Here is a 22,880-nt window from a genome sequence, read left to right as displayed (position 1 = left end):
AACTTTTAACCGAGTTATTAAGCCTTGAAAATCGCCATTTTTTGTTTTCTTGAATTTTAAAATGCTTTTACCTCGAAAACGATTAACTTTAGAGAAAAGTTATAGGAGACTTTTTTATCCAGAATGGTCCAAAAAATCTAAAAAAAAATTGTTCCGGTCAAAATATTGATTTTTGCAATTTAATTAAAAAAAATTGATAAAAAAATTTGGACCACTTTTCGCGTGGGCGACTTCTTGAATATTATTCTGGAATGTCTCACGAATGTGATTATGTAAAAATCTTATGGGAATATTTTCTCCAAAGAACCCGCCGTTTTCGCCTTGTCTAATATGACTGGTGAGATGAAAATCTTCAGTATATTATTCTTGCGCTAGCGCAGACCAGAAAAGATCTTATATTTTTGGCGGAGGCCCGGTGTAAATTCTTGTGGGTGCATCCACCAAATGTCTTGTTTGGTAGAGGCCATGACATTTACTTCGACTTTATACCTCTAAGATCTACACCTGAACGTTGGACATTGTGAGCTACATAAATAATATAATATCCTACCTACTCCTACAGATGGATCTATAAAATCACCAAATAGTATATCCGTAGTCCCAAGGACTTCTTCAGATTTTAAACGGTACCGTCGTTCAATTTCAGACTTTAGCAATGCATCGAACCAGTTCCTATCTTCATCGTTAATCAGTCTGTCTTGAAATATTCGACAATTTTCGTGGTACCAGAGCCGCAGCATCTCACCAATATCCTGCAACAAGAAGTATAAAGAATTTTATTGGAAATCTGAAGTTTTGTAAGGAAAGACACCTTTATTAGATTTAATTCGATTCGGGGGCCACCATCATCGACTGACCTAGTGTAAAGGATTTATACTGTCATCCAAAAAATAAGAGTTAATCCATATCGATTTAATTTTTAAAAGTCTTAAGCAATATTATTTACATACATTGTTTGGATGTCGTAAATGGGTGACATTGATTTTGTAATCTAGGCCACGCATTTTGAAAACACCGAAGTCATCAATTACACTGCTATTATTAATTCGCGGTCACACTCAAGTATGGTCAATCATAACAAACAATTGGAATTTATCTATAGATACGTAGAAAGTAAAGAAAGTGATTATTTATTATTCAGAAACCGATGTGGTTCGAGTAGAGACATTATCCATCCCGACAACAACTAGTTACTGTCGTACATGGTGACTTAAATAAATATATTTCGGTAATTAATGTTTCAACTTAATCAACCCCATCATCGGGGGTAACAACCCCCAGTACCAAGATACTAGGTTTCTACTTTTCAGTATCGATAGAGCCGCCCGTGGTGTATCCCGAAACGAACTTCTTCTTCTTCAGGTGCCGTGTCCGTATTCAGACGTTGGCTGTCATCATGTTTACAAGTTCCTGAAACCTCGCTCTATCGATTGCTGCGCGAAATAATTCTTCTACCGTGGAACCACACCATTGTCTAATATTACGCAACCATGAGAGTTTCTTTCGACCAATCCATCTCTTTCCCTCCACTGTTCCTTGTATTATAAGGCGAAGTAGATGGTATTTAGGCCCTCTAATTATATGGCTGTAGTATTCTGTTTTTCTCCTCTTTATGATGTTTATAAGCAGACGTTCTGAATTCATCATTTGAAGAAAATTTTCATTGGAAGTGTGCGAAACCCACGATTTCTTTAAGATTCGTCGATAACACCTCAATTCGAACACTTCTAATTTATTTAGCATTGTGGCTTTTAACGTCCATGTCTCACAACCATACAATAATATAGACCCCACCTAACATTTTAGGACCTTTTCGCGAATATTCATCGACAGGCTTCGGTTACATAAAACTGGTTTCCAGGTCATAAAAGCCTTACGCGATATTTCAATCCTGGTTATTATCTCTTCATCACAATCGCAATTTACATTTAACCAACTGCCAAGGTATTCGAAATGGTTTACTCGTTCTACCTCCTCTCCCATAAGAGAAAGCACGCCTTGATCTACATTTATCTTTCCAACTGCCATCCACTTTGTCTTTAAAATACTGATTTTTAGGCCTCTCCAATAACTTGCATCACTGACTAGATTTACTAATGTCTGGAGATCTTCTAAATATTCTGCAAGAATGGCTGTGTTGTCAGCATATCTGATATTGTTGATTACTTCTCCGCCCAGTCTTACTTCCTCTTGTCTATCTTCCAAATCCTCCCTAAAGATTTCTTCAGAGTACAGATTAAAGAGACTGGGTGACAAAACACAACCCTGTCGCACACCACATTTAATGGGTAGTTTTTCAGTATGACTATCTCCAACTTGGATAGATGCTACTTGATTGTAATATAAGTATTTTAGCAGTTTTATATCGTAGTGGTCAAGTCCTGCTGCCTGTAGGCAATTGAAAAGTATATCGTGTTGTCCTCGGTCGAATTCCTTCTCGAAGTCGATGAAACAAACATAAACGTTCTTTCAGAATTCACAGCTTTTTTGTAAAAGAACGCGTATACAAAATATCCCGCTAAACAAAATAATAAAATATTAAATGCGTACAGACGCGTTATCGACATCTATCTAGAGATAGAGAAAATTTCGCATTTCACATTTTGCGCATTCCGACCTACAAGTACAGTGGAACCTCGATAACTCGGATTAATCGGGACCGCGGCCGATCCGGGTTATCTAAAATCCGGGATAGCCGGAGAATATGGTAAAAATTAATAAAATACGGTATACTTACAGATAAACTCCGTTAGAATTGAAATAACATGAAATATATTTATAAATATGCACAGTACCTACACATCAAAATTACTAAAAAAAAACACCAAACACAAACGTAAGCAAACTGAAGCGAACAATACAAGACACACAATAGAGTCACAACGATGTTATGTTATTTCAGAACAGTGAAAACTAAAGACCATTATTTATAAAAGAATTTTTTAAATAGTCTTTCCTAAACAATGCTAAGACAGTTTGAAATAAAAAGGAATAGGTACTACAGACAGGTGCCTGTTGTTTCTGCGGCGTGTGCTATGAGTCATTTTTACTATTGTATAGTTCAAATTATACACATACACATTATCTCTCAAATATTATATTACATACATTTTTATTGTTGAAAGGTTTGTCTGATAATTAACTATTTTGATGGGAAACTACAATTAAATTGAAAAATAATTTTATTAACGTTTCGACGCCCAAATCGGGTCGTTGTCAAAATACAAAATATTGAAAATCAAAATGTTTATCTGATGAAAATCGGTCCGGGTTAGCCGGACTTCCGGGTTATCGGGGGCCGACTTATCGGGGTTCCACTGTATAGAGAATTTTCTATGTCTATAAAGTTTTGTGTTCAAAAAATAGCATATTATTAACTCGCAAGTAGGAAATTATGTCATATAGTACAATTCTCATTTATTTAATAGAGTTAAATAACTATTATAAATCAATGTTTAAGAGTTGTCGTAGATTAGTACCAAAAAATAAAATGTGTGATAATAGCAATGACACACCAAAATACAAAATGAAGAAAGACAGTTAGTCCAGTAAAATGTTACATTTAGGTTGCATTTCTTAGAGGAGTCAATTTTATTTTTTTAATATGTAGAAGGGTTCAGTAGAAGCTGAAGTTCAAGTATTTTTGGGTCGCCACCCTTGTCCCCCGGCAGCCGTATTGGAAAAAGGGGTGCAAAGGGCTTTCGCGCTGTATCTCCCAAACTAGCAATCCTACAGAAAATTTCATTATATATAAAATGTAGCAAATTAAATCTTCTACAATTTTATGTTTATTACTTTTTATCGTCAAGTGACCAACAAAAAAGTTATACACAAAAATATGAGAAAATTTTGTATGAAGAATAAAATAACATCATAGCGATTTTGTAGAGGATGTTTCAATGAATAATTTTCACTATAAAGTTGTTTAATTTTATTTTTTATCTAGGTTTTACAGCGCTCCAATCTTGACCAGATTCTCGAATTCTCATAGGAATACAATAAAAAAATACTTTTCTATCTATATATTATACTCTGGTCTAATTAGCAAAATTCATGGAAAAGTTATTTACCAGCAATTTTATTGCTGGAATCGACTTATAAGATCCTATATATTAATAATATAGGTATGCAAAGTCCGCAGATAGTGTGCTACTTTTTTTATAAACAAAATGGCGCCGACAAATCGTATTTTTTCAATTATTGCTCTATAACTCCGAAGATTTCAACTTCACAACAAAAACACCCAAATAAAAATTCACCGCAATTAAATTCTGCATAGAGATATGTTTTTCACGATTTGCTCCGACGAAAATTTTCCTCGGAAAATGCAGGTTTTCTTAACAAAAACTCTAATTTTCAAATAAAGTTTTAGGTAAGTAATTATTAATCAATAATTAAATAACTTACGGCCGGTTTCACAAAGTAAAGTTAACTTATGGTTAAGAGATAACCAGAGGTTACCCCAAAATATGCGTTTTAATTTCAGGTCAACGGCGAAGTATGGTTAACTCACAGAATTTTTAACCAGAGATTGGAGTGGGTTACCCTTATGGGTATACCCAGAAGGGTAACAATTATGAAACTGAAACGCATATTTCGGGGTAATTTTGAGGTTATCTCTTAACCACAAGTTAACTTTACTTTGTGAAACCGGCCATTAGTGACATCAAAGCTTTCTTGGTATAGATTGTAATTCCAGAAGCCGGTGAAAATTAAACGAATATTTTAGCAACAATTCAATTGTTAATTAACAATTTATGATCGCAATAATAACCAAAATAATCATGATACATTGATCAAACTTATAAAGATTATAAAGATGAGATTCTTATTTAATATTTTATTGACAAAATATAAATTTTTCTTTTTTTGCATAATCTTTAAATTTTGAAAAAAAAAAATAGTTATATTACGTTGGTCTAATTAGTAAAGTACAAAGAAAGGTTATTTACCAGCAATTTTATTGCTGCAATCGAATTATAAGATACTATATATTATTAATATAGGTATGCAAAGGCCGCAGATAGTGTGCTACTTTTTTATAAACAAAATGGCACCGACAAATCGTATTTTTTCAATTATTGCTCTATAACTCCGAAGATTTTAACTTTACACCAAAAACAATCAAATAAAAATTCACCCCAATTTAATTCTACATAGAGGCACGTTTTTCCCGATTTGCTCCGACGAAAATTTTCCTCGGAAAATGTGGGTTTTCCCAACAAAATCTCGAAATTTCAAATAATTTTTTTGAGCGAGTAATTATTAATCAATAATTATATAGCTTGGTGAAATAAAAGCTTTCTTGGTATAGATTATAAATTCAGAAGCCGGTGAAAATGAAACGAATATTTTAGCAACAATTCAATTGTTAATTAACAATTTACAGTCGCAATAACAACCACAATAATCATAAGAAATTGATCAAACTTAGAAAGATTATAAAGGTGTGATGCCTATTTAATATTTTGCCGACAAAATATAAATTTTTAATTTTTTTACATAATCTTTAAATGTTTAAAAAAAAATTGTTATAAACAAATTAGCATTTCTCAGAAATTGTTTATTATATTCTAATTTTAAAAATACTTAAAATGCGTATTTCATAGGTCTTAATAATGAATGCTTTAAAAAAATTTTCCAACCATTTGCAAAAAAGTTATGAAACAGCAAAGTAAATATACGATTACTCCCTTGTTTATAATTTGTTTTAATTGTTTCAAAGCTTAAAAGTGAGTCAATGGTACAATCTAATTACTCACAAAGGATGTCAAAAATTAGTGCAATAGTTATATTTTAATCAAAGATTAAATTTACCTTTTTTTGTAATTTTTAGCGCAAAAGTAGGCCTGCGTCTACTAAGCTAAAAGCTAAAATGTTCACTCGAAGCGACTGACACGCAGCATACATTATGTATTAAAAGGGTACGTCGCGCGGCCGCCGGTCGTCGCTCCGAGTGAAAATTTTAGCTACAGTACTGTATTATTCTACTTTCGAGCGTGTAAATTAGAAAAAAGTATATTTATAATCTTTATTAAAATATAACCATTAAACTTATAATTGATATTTTTTTGAAAATAATTAGCTTGTACTTTAAACTCACTTCTTTAAACGTTTTGAAAGAATTAAAAAAAATTATAAACCTATGTTAATCGTATGTTTAATTTGCTGTTTCATAACTTTTTTCCAAAGGGTTGCAAAAAAGTTTTAGAGCATTAATTTTCAAGATATTTGAAATGCGCATTTTAGCTATTTTCTAAAATTATAATATAATAAAAACTTTCTGAGAAACGTTAATTTGTTTATAACTATTTTTTTTAAACATTTAAGGATTATACAAAAAAAATAAAAAAATAATATTTTGTCGACAAAATGTTAAATAGGCATCTCATATTTATAAGATTTCAAAGTTTAATTAGTGTATCATAATTATTTTGGTTATTATTGCGACAATAAATTATTAATTAACAATTGGATTGGGGCTAAAATATTCGTTTAATTTCCACCAGCTTCTGGAACTATAATCTAAACCAAGAATGCTTTCAAGTCACCAAATTATTTAATTATTGGTAGATAATTACTTATCTAAAACTTTATTTGAAAATTAAAGATTTTGTAAAACCCGCATTTTCCGAAGAAAAGTTTTGTCTGAGCAGATCGTGAAAAACACCTCTCTATGGAAAATTTAATCACGGTGAATTTTTATTTAAGTGTTTTTGTTGTAAAGTTAAAAGCTTCGGAGTTATAGAGAAAATTTAAAAAAAAACACGATTTTCGTGTGCCATTGTGTTTATAAAAAAAGCAGCACACTATCTGAGGACTTTGCATACCTACATTATTAATATGTAGGATCTTATAATTCGATTCCAGCAATAAAATTGCTGGTAAATAACTTTTCCCAAAAATGGCCTAATCTCCGATAATCAGCCCAGGCTATTAGTCGAGCGGCAGCAATCGTCATGCCCACCCACCGCGAAAATCAAATTTAAGTTGAATGACCAATTTTGGTCTATTTTTATGTTTTCGAGGTCGCTGAATCCGAATATGAAATTTATTTTTATGTAGATTTGGTGGAACATGTTCAAACATCAAATTTTATACAAAAATGCCGAAAGTCAGTTTTGAGGATTTTTCAAATTTACCTCGCTGTATCTTTGGTCGCTGTAAATATTTCCTTTTAAAAATTTTATTGTGTCATCTTTGAAGTATGTAAATACCAATGGAATTTATCAAAAATGTTTAAACACATTAAAAAAGGAGTTGTTAGTTTTTAAACATTTTGTCATCATATTTCGTTAGTTTCATGCTTACTTAAAAAAGTTGAGTGACAAATTTTTTAGTTTATAATTTTAACCAATACAACAATAAAGTATAATTCATGAAGAAGGTTTGGGAAAATTTTAAGTCAAAATATACAATAGGAAAAAAGTTATGTTACTTCATAGACAAGCGGCACACCCCAAAAAACGCTTGCATCTCGAGATCCTGACCACGGTGTGGTGAATGGCTAATTTTGATCATACTTTATGATTTTGATATCAAAAATTCGTTTTTTGCTCTTCTTAAGAATTTCGTGTTTTGCGGTTGCGTCATTCTTCTTCTGAACCGGCAAACATCTTATTGGGCCTTTTCTATATATGCTTAGGGTTATAAGTTTTATAGTGGGGAGAAAGGTCAAAAACAGATTAATAATAGCAAGGAATGTTAAAATCATAATAAATTGTATGAATAAAAAATATGTATAGATAGAAAAATAAGCCTAACTTTTTTTTTTATTGTATCCCTATGAGCATTCGAGAATCTGGTCAAGTTTGGAGGGCTGTAAAACCTATACAAATAAATAGAATTAAACAAATTTATAGTGGAAATTGTTCGCTGAAAAACCCTCTACAAAATTGCTATAATGTTATTTTATTTTAAAATGAACTGAAAAAAAGTTATAACCTCCAAAAGAAATTTGTTAAAAATTTTTTTACATATTTTTTTATATCTTTTTTTTTTGGTCTCTTGACGATAAAAAGTAATAAAAACAAAATTGTAGAAAATTTAATTTGCTATATTTTCTGTTTAATTAGATTTTCCGTAGGGTTGGTATTTTACGAGATATAGCGCGAAACCCCTTTGCACCCCATTTCCAAAATGGCGGCCGGGGGACAAGGGTGGCGACCCCAAAAACTTGAACTTAAGCTTCTACTGATCCACCCTACACATTAAAGAAATAAAATTGACTCCTCTAACAAATGCAAGGTATGGCTTAAAAAATGTAACATTTTAATGGAGTAGGTAAGTAAAATAACACCAAAATTTTTTGAATTTTATACTTAAGTTCACGTACATAGGTACTAAATATAGGAAAGAACCATTTGTAACAAAACTTGTAGAAAGTGTACAGATATACCTTTTGCAAAATTTTGTAAACATTGGGTGGGATTTTCTTTTAAAGATCTAGCTTTTGTATTCACTTTACTAGTATAATCACCTCCTGTGTTCCAGGGCAGGCAAAATACTGCAAAGTTGATTTTGAAGGCGTGCTAAAGAATGTATATATTCTACACACGGTGTCCAGAAACTCTACCGACAAACGAATACAGGAGATTCCTCAGATAATTTTAAGACAATTTAAACTAATTCATTTAGTCCGAAAACGTTTCCTAAGGAAGCTAGAGCTATTTGAAGGTGGCGTCTGGTAATTAGTTTTTCTTAAATGCCTCCGGAACGCTTCTATTTAGAAAAACAACCATCGCAAATTTCTAGTATCGGTCATAGGCGTCCGTTTTGGGTAGGGAAACGGTTACTTTACCGCATAAGTTTTTTGTCTTTAACTTTTAAGCATTTTTTGACTCTGGATTATTAAATTGTGAGATATTCTTGTACTAAAAGGTACTCCTGTGTTAAGTCGATAGGATACACCGTTTTCTAGAACAGATTTAAAAATTTTTCGTTTTTTAAATAAAAAAAACTATTTAGGAAAACGAAAACTTTACGTTTAATTATATTCCAGAGATGAATTATTCTTCTTTAGGTGCCATCTCCGCTACGGAGGTTGGCAATCATCATAGCTATTTTAATTTTTGAGGCAGTAGCTCTAAATAGTTGTTTTGAGTTGCATCCAAACCATTCTCGCAGGTTCTTCAGCTATGAAATTCGTCTTCTTCCGACGCTTCTTCTGCCATCTATATTTCCTTGCATTATGAGTCGCAGGATGCCATACTTCTCGCCCCGCATCACATGTCCGAGATACTGTAGTTTTCTTTCTTTAATTGTAAGCTCAACTTCCTTCTCTTTACCTATGCTTCTTAGTACTTCGTTATTCGTAACTCTATTTACCCAAGAAACCCTCATAATTCTTTTATAGGTCCACATTATTTCAAAGGCGTTAAGTCGTCTCATTGTCTCTACATTTAACGTCCATGATTCTACTCCATAGTACACTGTATACTTAATATTTTGTTAGGCGTACTTTAAGAGTTAATGTTAAATCTTTGCTACATAGGACCTTTTTCATTTTCATAAAATTAGAACGTGCTTTTTGATTCTGACTTTGATTTCTGCAGTGTAGTCATTATTTTCTGTTATAAGTGTTCTAGGTAAGTGTACTTTTTTACTCTTTCGATCTGCTGCCCCTCTACTATCAAGATTTCGATAGTGTTATGGTTGTTTTTACTAACTTTCATAAATTTCGTCTTTTTGATATTGAGAGAGAGAGTCCGTACTTCCTACTAGAGCTTACTATTTTACTCATGAGACTTTGCAGGTCTTGTAAACTATCGGCTATTATTACTGTATCATCTGCATATCTGATGTTGTTAACTAAAACTCCATTTACTCTTATGCCGACTCTTTCATCTTCCAGAGTTTCTCGCATTACTTCTTCAGAATAAGCGATAAATAATAGAGGTGATAGTATGCAGCCTTGCCGGACCCCTCTATTTATTTCCATTTCTTCAGATGTTTCTTTTTCAATTCTTACTATTGCTCGCTGATTGTAATAGGGGTGTGTTATAAGTCTTAACTCACTTTCATCTAGGATTTCAGTTTTCAGAATTTCCATGAGTCGATCATGTTTTACTTTATCAAACGCTTTATTGTAGTCTATAAAACAGAGTAAAGGGGACCGTTAACATCCAAACATCTCTGTGTAAGCACGTTGAAGGAGAATAATGCCTCTCTGGTACCCATACCATTGCGGAACCGATATTGGGTGTCACTAATATCCAGCTCTAATTTAGAGTGTATTTGATTCAGAGATGAATCGATTGCATTAGTTGCGAATTTTTAGTATTGGTGATATGCGTCGGTTTTGGGTAGATCAACGGTAATTTGATCGCATAGCTTTTTTGTCTTTAATTTTTAAGCATTTTTGACACTAGATTATTAAATTAGGAGGTATTCTAGCAGTAAAAATTACTCTTGCTTTAAGTTGGTAGAATACACCGTTTTTATTGAAAAAATTTTTTTAATTTTTTTTTTATATTCAAGACAAGAAAAATTTTCAAATCGACTTTTCTATAAAACGGTGTGTTCTACCGACTTAATCAAAAGTACTATTTAATACTAGCATATCCCACAATTTAATAGTCCAAAGTGAAAAATGCTTAAAATTTAAAGATCAAAAAGTTAAGCGATAAAATAACCGTTACCCTACCCAAAACGGACGCCTATGACCGGTACTATAAATTCACAATGTATGAAATCGATTTATCTCTGGAAGATAAATATGAGTACCAATTTTTGTTTTTCTAACTAGAAGCGTTCTGGAGGTATTTAAGAAAAACTAATTACAAGACGCCATTTTCAAAGAGCTCTAGCTCCCTTAGGAAGCATTTTCGGACTAAGTGGATTAGGTTAAGTTGTCTTAAAATTACCTGAGGAATCTGCTGTCTTCGTTTGTCGGTAGAGTTTCTGGACACCCTGTATAATAAAAATAATATTTTATAGTTACTGCTTTTATTTTGTGTTTAACTATTTAGATACAAAATAAACCACAATTAAATTGGAAAAATAATTTTATTAACGTTTCGACGCCCAAATCGGGTGTCGTTGTCAAAATACAAAATACTGCTATAATAAACAAAATTTATTTAATCTGACACATTTATATTGGCAATTCAGACGTATATTATACGTTTTAAAGTAGAAGACTTTAAAATGATATCGCCAATATTTATGATGAATATTTCCCATCTAAATAGTTAATCATAAAATTCCACAAGGAAATAGCTTTAGAACAACATTTATTTTGCGTTTTTATTAAAAATGACAAAAAGACAAATGACTCTTATAAAACAAAACATTTGTCAGCTTTATATTTTTTTTTATAAATGATCTATAACGTATTTTCGTATTTTCTAAGAATAGTTAGATAATAATTTCGAAAATTTTGGGTGATGCATAACTTTTGAAATGATGTGTATAAATAATTATATCCAGAATCAAATTTGTGTAATTAGTTTTATTTATAGAATTTTGTAACAACAAAAAGCAAATAAAATAAGCTTCGTTATAGCGATGTGCGCCTAAGTAGAAAGTTTTAATAGAGGTAAATGGATTTTCGAGTTACTTCATTTTCATAGTCATTAGTCTTGCATTTTCATTAGAATTAAAATTAAGCAAAAAGCATTAAAATAATCTCACCTGAAGATTTTCAGCATCGAACATTAAAATTCCTTGGAAAACTTTACTCAGATCTCTCAAGTTAAATGTATAATGTGTTTTCGCTGGGGTGGGTAAAAGTTCGTGTAAGATAGTTGTATAAACTGTAAGCGTGGATGTAAGCATTTGATTGAAATATTTTTCAAATCCTTCTGGAGCTCGGTGTAGCCAAAAGTCCAATATTGTGCCGAATATTTTAAGCTAAAACAACAAAAAAAAGTTGTATAGTATTTCTTATTTAGTATGTGATTATTTAAGGATTAAATGAATAAAAATATTTCTGTTTGTTCTTCGCTTCTTTTTCTAATTGATTACACTCCTAGGTCGTCATCAACTTCATGACTGCATCTGGTACTAGACCTTCACTTTCTCGTTTTACCACCTATTGTAGTGCTTATACGCCAGTCAATGGGAGCAATAATTCGATATTACCTCCGAATTCTATCCTACTGCATGGATTTTAATCAAATTTTGGGAATAGACTCTACTTATCTCTTTGTTCAAAATCTACCCTATGCCTATGTGTGCTTTTATCTTGGGGGTGGTTCCCACCCCTTCTCGGGGGTGGAAAAGTTTTTGGTTAAAATAACCACGGAAGTCGCTAGAGGACCTAATTCTAAGCAAAAACTGTTCTATAATATTTTTTTTAAAACTCGAAACTTTTTGAGTTATTCGCAGTTGAACTTGGCCATTTTCATTGAAAAATGACACCTTTGCTGACGTTTTTTTGCGAATACCCCAAAAAATATGCATCTAACGAAAAAACTATATAAACTATTTTTGTAGCTTATAAAAAATCAAAGAGATTCGTTTTTTCACAAATCTCCTACTTATAATACAAAATGAGACATGGTAGGTGAGAAGAGTTTGTTTTTTGGTGAATGCTCAAATCGGTGTATTTAAAAAAAGATAACTTGAAGTTACAGAGAAATGGTCGATTTTACTTATATAATGATACCAATACCTTTTGTAGTGCTTTAAAATACCTTTAAAACGAGCAATATTAAATGTCGGTGACATTCAAACTAAACGAGATATGCGGCAAAAAATTGATGGCAAATGTATTTTAAGAAAAAATAATAAGTATATCTAACCCCTCATCCATCAGAATTAAAATGCATCGTTTTTATTCTACAATACTTTTTATTATAGTGTCGTTTTTATGTTTAAAGAGTTGGACGGGTTTAAAATAAATGGTTTTTGAAAAATCTGGATCAAATTAGAGAGCGCATTTTTAATTTTTTTAAAAATCTTCCTTTTTCTCCGTGTAACTTGAAAATGATAAGAGATAGAGTAATGAGAAATAAAAACAAATTTTTTTTCTAAAAGACCCTACATTTTGTGAAGTATCTTTTTTTCGTATCTCTTATCATTTTCGAGTTACATGGAGAAAAATAAGATTTTTAAGAAAATTTGAAAATGCGCTCTATAATTTGATCCTATTTTTTTTCAAAAACCATTCATTTTAAACCCGTCCAACTTTTTGAACGTAGAAATAACACTACAGTTAAAAGTATTGTAGAAGCAAAACGATGTATTTAAATGCGGAGAACTTTTGAACACTGACTGGTTACTGGTACGCGTTTAGTTGAAGACTGATGAAGACCCTATTTGAATTTACATCTTGACAGCTTGAGTTGATTCTTGAGAATGATTCTAAATGTGTATTCTTTCTCAGCGGTGGCACTTAGTATTGGTGTCAAGCCACGCGCTGAGTATATTTACAAATATTGAGAACAAAGAAATATATTTGATCATCAAATTAAATAATACAATTGCCCGAATTATTGTTTACAGTTTACAATTCGTGAACTAAATTAGAGACCCGTACATGTAATTATATAATAACAAATTGGTTCATGTCATATACGGGGTGATAAAAATATACTGTTCAATATCGAATATGAATAATGAATGTTTGATATTGGACATGCTGCGGGGGCGAAATTACTGCCCGACGAAATAAGTAATAACGAATGTAGTCAGTGTTCAAAGTTTACAATGATCATGATGCATTAGTTTACAAAGAGAGGTTAATATAATGTGTGATGTAAAGACACTAGTCTTTGAACAAATAATAATTTTCCAACTGCAACACCTTAGGTAATAAATCAAGGTTAAATCTGAATCAGAATTTAAATCAAAACATTCAAATGAAAGTTTAGTTTAGGTAAGGGTAAATAAAGGTATTGAGTGGGATATACTTTTCAATCTGTTAAGAATCATATTATTATTGTATATTATTATAATCGTAGTATTCGTTATTTTATTATTAATGTTATTGAATTGTACTACGAGCTCTCTGTCTATAATTATATGTAGATATTTTTAATTGTAGTTTATTTCATCCAAATAAATCTGAATGGAATTTGCAACTCCTGCTAACGTGATATGTTTTCGGTTACTCGTTTTATATTACATCTTATTACATGTGTAATGAAAATAAAGTCGTGTTTTCTAACGATAAATATTTTGAAATACGTAAAGTTATTAGATTTTATTATTAAAGTATTTAATATTCTTCTTATTATAGCATTGTATGTGTGTGTTTAAGTATTAATTATATTGGTCACCTTTTCGCCTTAATTTCTTCTATGGCCATAATCGAATTATTAGTTTATCAACCCTGTGGTTGTGTACAAGAGGTATAAGTTTTGTAGAATAGAGTAAAGTAAAGTGTAAATAAAACCTACTGTAAGTAGGTTCCTTGGCGCGGGACAGAAAATCCCTCCATTTGCAGCGTTATAATTAATTTCCAAAAAAAAAAATTATCCTAATTCCATAATTCCAAGTTCCGTTTGCTTATTTCCATCTTGTAAACAATCTATTTTCGTGTTAAATATGCAGGTCTCAACCGAGTGGGAACCGTACTACCACCCTAAGCCTACCTCTTAGCATCATCCGACACGACTTAGTTTTCAACCCTTAAAGTCAATCCCTATCTAGTTTGCATACATCTCTGAAAATTTTGCATCAGGCACCGAGTTCTTTTGTCGCTCACGGTGGTTGTAAATCACCTGAGTCCATTGTTTCTTTCTTCTGCTTTGTTCATGGTGGTTGTAAATCACCTGAGTCCATTGTTTATTTCTTCTTCCTTGCTGAGCTTGCTGTGCTCCTCTGTTTCTCTCTTTTCTATTTTTATGATAAGTCCCTCTTTCATATGTTTCATGTTTTTTCGTATTTGTATAGCTTCTATATTGATACCTCCTAGTATAATTTTCTCTTTCGTATTTATTTGTATTCTTGTAATTTTTCTTCTTGTTTTCGCTTGTTTTCCTATAAGTTTGATCTAGGTACGTCCTTGTATCACGACGTCTTTCTTCTTTTGTTTTCTGTAATTTTTATCACGGTACATCTTCGACCCGTGTGGTTCGTTTTGTTTTGAATTTTTGTAAGTTTTGTCACGGTACATCTGCGGCTCCTGTGACTCGTATTGTTTTGTATGTGTATTTAGGTACTTGTGTCCATTTGGTACACTTTTTCTTCTCCCTCTGTACCTACCGTTTCTTCGGTTTTTTGAGTTTTCTACGTTTTTGTTCGGACAAGTGTTTCTTGATCCTTAACGTATATAGTTGCCCTGATAAGGAGCTGAAATTTCCTGCCTTTACAATTTTCATAGTGTTATGACTTGTTTCCTGAGTACTGGATTCTTTTCGTTGTGTCGTTCCTGACACTATCCATCCCAGTCTCGTGTTTTGGCTACGTAGGCCGTTACTTATTCGGTCTACACCCTCCATCAATATGTGGCTATATTCCTTGACCCCTAAGAGTAAGTCTATCTTCCCTACCTTGTAGTATCTTGGGTCTGCCAGTAGTGCATTTTTCTCTTTATAGTCCTGTAGGATTATGTCCTGTTCCGGTAAATCCCCTGTTATTTTCGGTAATACCAGTGCCTCTATTTCCATCTCGAAGTCACTTTGGTAAAAGTGATCAAAAGTTCCGATCAAAAGTTTCATACTCCAGTTGGCTGTCTTTTCCCCTGACGAGCCTATTTCGGATATGGTCGCCTGTATTGGCTGCCTTTTTGTTTCTAGCGCCGTCGCCGCTTTTTCTGTTATAAATGCACATTGTGACCCTTGGTCGATCAATGCTCTCATTATGTGAAACTCTCCTTTCGCATCCCTTATGCGTACCACTGCTGTGGCTACTAATGCTTCACCTTCCTTATGGCTTGCACAGTTAACTGAGTTCTGTCCTCTTTGTTGTGTGTTGTTGTTTCTTTGCCCATTGTTCTCTTGCGTGTTTTCTCGTCTTCCGTTATTTTGTTCTCTGGCGTTGTTGAAATAATTATTTTCTCCTCTGTACCTGTCCGATTGGTACCCGTTTCTTCTACTGTTCGATTCTCTTCCATTTCTTTCTTGTGTTTGTTCTCCTTTTGTTTCATTTGTGGTTCTTCTGTTGCCTGTGTTTCATTTTTCATAATGCAACATTTTGTGGTGGTCTCCGCCACATTGTCTGCACCTCATCTGTGAAAAACATTGTTTCTCCTTCTTATGTGCTAGGCAATTCACCATTCTTTTTCTCGTATTATCCTGTTCCGGTCCCTTACATTGAGTTCCTGAAATTCTCTGCAGTATGGTACTCCGTGATCTCCGTTGTATATCACGCAACTCATTCTTGTTTTCTTACCCGATCCTTCTTGCTTCTCTTGTCTATTTTCTGACTCCAGCAGTTCCACTGTTTGGAATCGTCGCTGTAAGAATGTTTGTGTTGATTTGTACGTCGGTATCTCTCTACTGTCTCCGATGTGGTTTTCGTATAGCCTCCTTGTCTCATTGTCCATTTTGTTATGCTAATTCGCGCTATCAATGGGCTCCACGCTTTCGTGTCTGTTCCTAATCCTCCTATGGCTTCCAGACACTCATGGAAGGTGTCATGTAGTGATTTCAGTGCTCTAGCAGAAGATTCCTTTACTTCCTGCGCTAGTAGCATCCTGTGTGTGTGTGTGTGTGAAAATGGCTTGAATGCGGGTCCGTTAGCCACAGATTTTTATTTTATTTTTACCTCAATTTATTAGTTTTGTTATAATCCCACCTATCTGACTCAAATGACTATATTTGTTTCTTTCAAGTAGTTTATGAGTGATTTAAATATTTCCATTTTATGACAACTTAGTAGATACTCTATACTAATTGGAAAATGAACTTGTGTTTGTCGTAAATTGTAATACAATTGATTTATATATCTCTCGTTAATTTTGCATTCAAAGAAAATATGGTTCAAATCTCTAATCGAAACATTATCACAAAAACAGACTGATGAATTAACTATTCCTAATTTGTGCAGATGTGCCTCATATTTTCCGTGTCGAGTTTTTAATCTGACGATAGTAGAAATATCTTGCTTTATAGTAGCATCCTGTCTATTAGTTTAAACAATATCATCCTCGGGTTTTCATATCTTTCCTTTAACATGTTCCATGGCACTTCGTAGTTGGCCTCGGATATGTGTAAGTGTTGTATCATTCTGTTGGCTTCCCCTCTTACTTGAGTTTTTAGGTACTGAATTTTTTCTGCGTTCGACAATTGGTCGTTTTCATGTATTACTTTAGTAAACAGATCGTGGAAAGTTCTCCACGTTTCATATCTTCCTTCATATACAGGAATTTTTACCTGCGGTAATGTCAAACCATCTCTTCTCTGTGTGCTGTCTGGCCGTTGCATCCCAGGACGTATTTTCTTTACAGTTTCCCTGACCTTCCTCCTTAGCTGATTTATTCTCTCTACTTCTTCACTGTCTAAAACGTCTAGCTCCTCATTTACTGTTGCTTCGATGACGAGTGTATTTATTTTCTCCATGTGTTCTTTTAACTCTGCTTGCAGTTCTTCATCGTACTGCAAGTCTTGTTCATATTCTTGTAATAATTCCTCGATTTTTTGTTTTCTTATCTGTATCTCCTTTACTTTTGTTGTCTTTCCTCTTTTCAAGTTTCTTCCATATTCTTCCAATAGGGCTTTTCCCTCAATATATGTCTTAAAGACCTGATCGTAGTATTTTGTTTCGAAGTATTTGTCTTTCGTTACGCCACTCTCTAGTAATTTCTCGTGGTTATGCACAAATCTTGTCCAATAATCCTCCAACCTATCCTGACGCTCTTTAATATATTGTTGATTCTTGCGAGATCCAGGGTTCCTCTTAAGAGACGATGCTTGTTTACAAATCTCTGATCCGATCTCCGCCTGCTTGCTGTGTACAGCTTCCATGTTAAAATTCATCTACTTTTATCCATTAGTAAGTGTTTTTATTGTATTTTTAAAATGTTGCTTATATTTTTAATTACTATGATTCACGTTTAAATGATGAGGGAATGTTATTCTGTTTGACATTGCTGACACTCAGTTTTTCTGTAGGTCAATTATAAATGTAGGTGAATGTTATATAATAATATGTTACACAAATATAATTGAAACCTCTTGGCTACGATGTTTAACCTTTAAGTACCCGCGCATCAAGTTATAACATAACTAAACGCGTGGCGTACTTTGTACGCCACAAGAAAATACACCTAAAAACAGCGGATTTGTTTAATTTTTTTTGAAAGAATACACTTAGTTGTTTGTATAAACCTTATTCGGCATCAGTGAATACTTGGAGTTCCTTCTCAGTAAGCCAATTGGGATTTATAACTGGAATCATGGAATAACTGGATTCCATGATGAATAAAATTACTATTAAAATTTTTTTTTGTGATTTTTTACAGGAGAAAAATATTGTTTTTAATGAAAAATATATTTTGTGCCATAATGACTAAAAAACAATTGAAATATATATTTATATTACTACTTATATTAATATAATCGTGGCGTATATTGTCTACCACCGGAAACAACAAATAATAAACTGTAAATTACGATCTTCCCAGAGCGCCGATTATAACGAAACTAAAACCAAATTGTAAAGCACATTCCAGTGATAGGTTAGAGAGATAAGCATGGTCAAAAATTAAATTTTTAAATATATTTGCAGTTGAATTCTTATATCTGGCGTACAAAATACGCCAGCGCGTGTAGTTAAAGGTTAATTAAATTATGCAATATGAATGAACTACAAAAGCAATATGTACCTATTCAAGTATACGTTTTTTCTTTATCAAATTTTTAAATAAAATAAATATGTAGTAAATATTTTTAGGGATAAATACCGTTTATTATTATTATATAGGCAAAAAATATATATCTATGTATAAGTTAAATAGTTTGGGTTTAAATGAAAAGTATTTCGGTATACGATACGTAAAAGTTGGAAAAATATTAACTCATTCAAAAACTTACGGTTTTTTATTTTTTTTTTCTTTGAGCGTTGAGTCGCTCTTCTGGTTGTAGATTCTGCTCTGGATGCTCTCTGGCTCTCCTGGCTCTCCTGATTTTGGTCTCTGATCTGGAAGCTGTCCGGCTCTCCCGATTCTGGTTTCTGATCTGGAAGCTGTCCGGCTCTCCTGCTTCTGGTTTCTGATCTGGAAGCTGTCCGGCTCTTCTGCTTCTGGTTTCTGATCTGGAAGCTGTCCGGCTCTCCCGCTTCTGGTTTCTGATCTGGAAGCTGTCCGGCTCTCCTGCTTCTGGTTTCTGATCTGGAAGCTGTCCTGCTCTCCTGCTTCTGTTCTCCCGGGCCTAGCGTCGTCTATCTGCTACTGGGTTCGTTTAGTGTGGACTGTAGTTGTAAGTTTGTCGAGTCTCGTTTCTACCTCGATATCTCCTTTTTTCTCGATAAGGACCATGTATAATGTATAATCCCTCTGGGGCTCAGTGGAAAACGTTGTTAAGATGGAAACACCAATAGCGATAAAGGAATTTATTTATAGAACCGACACTAGGGTATTTTTACCCCGGCAGAACTGTTGAACACTGACTGGTTACTGGTACGCGTTTAGTTGAAGACTGATGAAGACCCTATTTGAATTTACATCTTGACAGCTTGAGTTGATTCTTGAGAATGATTCTAAATGTGTATTCTTTCTCAGCGGTGTCACTTAGTACTGGTGTCAAGCCACGCGCTGAGTATATTTACAAATATTGAGAACAAAGAAATATATTTGATCATCAAATTAAATAATGCAATTGCCCGAATTATTGTTTACAGTTTACAATTCGTGAACTAAATTAGAGACCCGTACATGTAATTATATAATAACAAATTGGTTCATGTCATATACGGGGTGATAAATATATACTGTTCAATATCGAATATGAATAATGAATGTTTGATATTGGACACTCATTTTAAAGGTGTTTTGAATCACTACAAAAGGTATTAGTATCATTATACCCGTAAAATCCATTAAGTAGGTTAAATACACCAAATTGAGCATGCACAAAAAAAAACAAACTCTTCTCACCATCCATATCTATTTTTGTATTATAACTAAAAGACTTATGAAAGAAAGAAATATATTTTATATAATTTTTTCGTTAGATGCATAATTTTTAGGGTATTCGCAAAAAACCGTCCACAAAGGTGTCACTTTTCAATGAAAATGGAAAATTTTTAAAATAACATTTGTATCAATTCAACTCAAAATTCTTTTTCCACCTACCTTTAGCGAAAGTATACTTTTCCTGACCTGATTGTAAGGAGCAAAGTCGTGCTTTTCCTCCCTAGGGATAGTCCCTAGGGAAATTTCAACCCCCCATTTTATTTACTTTTTTTTTGGTACAGGGCTTGCACTAGGAAATTGCTTTTGGTGTCCATGCATGGGTAATAATAACGTGCACAAAATGATATATGAAGCATATTAATAAAGGGCATTGTGTGTGAAGGATTCCAAGAAAATCAATTTATTTATTAATTCTTCTTTTTTTTTGGGGTGGTTCCGGGGAAAAAATGGGGGTGCATTATACAAATTTGTAAATAGCACCAGTACATGGGTAATCGCTGAAAGTCTTTTTACTCTAGCATAAACGGTTCAGATGGTATAAAAAGAGGTTTTTTAAAATGTAACACCCTGTAGTTAAAAAAAGGGCAATTACCCTTAAGTGAAACCTATACCAAAAAATCAGTCAATTATTTGTGAATAATTGCCGCAGGATTTCTTCTTAATTTCCGTTACAGTTAGGGAAAAAGATATTTGTTTTAAAAACATCTTTTTTAAAAACTTGTCAACTTTAGGGCGCCACCCCCGCTAAACGGTGGATGATAGAGAGATGGTGTCGGAAATATATCGTAGAAAATATAGTCCTCTTCATACTTCTATAAAAGAAATTTTCTGTAAAAGTTACAGGAAGGGCTACGTTCCGCAAAAACCACAAATTACCCCCTTTAAAGGGGTGAAAAGGGAGGTTCCGGGGCGAAATTTTTTCAGAAAAAGTTAGTCTTATAATAAGCACCCATTGATATACCAGAAAAAAAATAAAACCGGACTTGTGTCCATTGTGCAAGGTTCAACCTTTGTTTCCTACACTACTAATAAATTTTGTCATTTAGTTACATAAATAAATTATTTAAAAATGAAAAAATTACTTGTTATTTGAGAAAGGTGGAAAAATCATATGTATAACATGGGAGTAAAGTGCCTTTTCCTTCCTTGAATGGTTAATGCCCTCCGCTACGCATCGGGCAGTAAACTTTATTCTCGGGAGGAAAAGTAGCACTTTCCTCCCTTGTTATACAAATAGCTATATATCTTTTGATATGAGCGGTATGATTTTGATAAAAGCATAAAAATCAAAAATCCAGTCAGTGAGAATCATAAGAATGGAAAAACTGCGTAACGTTACTTTATTTATGAGATTTATAGAAACTCTTTCATTTGCAGCAAAATACAGAAATTTGCATCCGAAAGGCTACACTTTTCAACTTTAAAACGAATTTTGATTTTGGCATTAGGACATTCTGATCAAGAATATATCGACTTTTCACCGTCGAGTGGAAACACATTTTATTTAACAATTGGTCTCGCGTGCCCTACTGACATTTTCGTTCAAAATTACCTCAGCTATATTTTTCTCTAAAGGCGTAAGTACACATTTTTGGTAAATCGATGTTTTCAGTTTTCCTCCGTAGAAGTCGTGTTTTAGGGTGAAGACATTTTTTAAACTGGCAAACTTTTTTGCAAAATCCCTTTTTGGTCCATTGAAATGTTACATTTTTTAGGACATACCTTGCATTTGCTAGAGGAGCCAATTTTATTTTTTTAATGTGTAGAGAGAATTAGTAGAAGCTTAAGTTCAAGTTTTCGGGGTAGCCACCCTTGTCCCCCGGCCGCCATCTTGGAAAAGTGGTGCAAAGAGGTTTCGCTCTATATCTCGTAAACTATCAACCCTACGGAAAATTTAATAAATCATAAAATGTAGCAAATTAAATTTTCTACAATTTTGTTTGTATTACTTTTTATCGTCAAGTGACCAACAAAAAAGATATAAAACAAAAAGCGGCAAAACTTTTTTTCAGTCCATTTTAAAATAAAATAATATTATAGCAATTTTCTAGAGAGTTTTTAGCGAACAATTTTCACTATAAAGGTGTTTAATTCTATTTATTATTTATCTGAGTTTTACAGCGCTCCAAATTTGACCGGTTTGCAAAGAGCAAAAAAACGAGCAGTAACATCGGTATGGCGTTTGTTTTTTTACAACGATGGCTTTTATTATAGACCAGGGCATTTAGCACTAAAAACACTCGAATAAATAAATTTATAAATACAGCACCTAGAGACTTGCAGTTTTTTGCATTATGTTCAGGATGACGTCAGGAAAAAGTCTACTATTCAAAAATGGGTGGAAATGCATAACTGCACTGTAAAGTGCATAAAATGCATTCAAAATTGCGTAAATATAAAAATAAAGTCTAAATCAGTATACTAAGAAACAAAATTTATTATTTGGGGGGTTTTTGGGATCACTGAATACGATTACGCCATCAGAACTAATCCCCGGATCACCTGGTGCCCAAGGTCACGACAAGAGAAGTCATCTTCTGGGGTTTCGATGGTTTTCGGCATTAAATCGATGCAAACGGATTACTCACGGCTTTTAAGGGTCGCTAAATACGAATATGATATCACAATTAACTTCCGGAGTACCTGGTGCCCAGGTTCACTACTAAGGCACGTCATCTTCTGGAGTTTCGAGGGATTTCGGCACTAACTTGATGTAACTGGACTACTAATGGGTTTTTGAGGTAGTTAAACACGAAGGTGCCATCAGGATAGACCTTAGGATCACCTGGTATCCAAGGCCACTGTAAGGGACGTCATCTTCTGGAGTTTCGAGAAATTTCGTCATTAAATTGATGCA

The 22,880-nt window shown here is 33.2% G+C and overlaps 1 protein-coding gene across 1 annotated transcript in view; it reads right to left on the bottom strand.

Annotated features, from left to right (window-relative positions):
* The window catches only part of LOC114339583 (dynein axonemal heavy chain 1-like), a 452,416-nt gene that overhangs the window by 204,870 nt on the left and 224,666 nt on the right, over positions 1-22,880 (bottom strand). Inside the window, exons 9-10 of the mRNA XM_050660135.1 lie at positions 11,635-11,853; positions 551-752 (exon numbers count right to left, since the gene is read on the bottom strand). Of these exons, the coding sequence (XP_050516092.1) occupies positions 551-752; positions 11,635-11,853 (421 nt within the window). The remainder of the gene's footprint in view (positions 1-550; positions 753-11,634; positions 11,854-22,880) is intronic.

Source organism: Diabrotica virgifera, chromosome 9, assembly GCF_917563875.1.
Source record: "Diabrotica virgifera virgifera chromosome 9, PGI_DIABVI_V3a".
NCBI lineage: Eukaryota > Metazoa > Arthropoda > Insecta > Coleoptera > Chrysomelidae > Diabrotica > Diabrotica virgifera.
The sequence above is the reverse complement of the archived record's forward strand: the minus strand, read 5'-3'. Positions and strand labels throughout refer to the sequence as shown.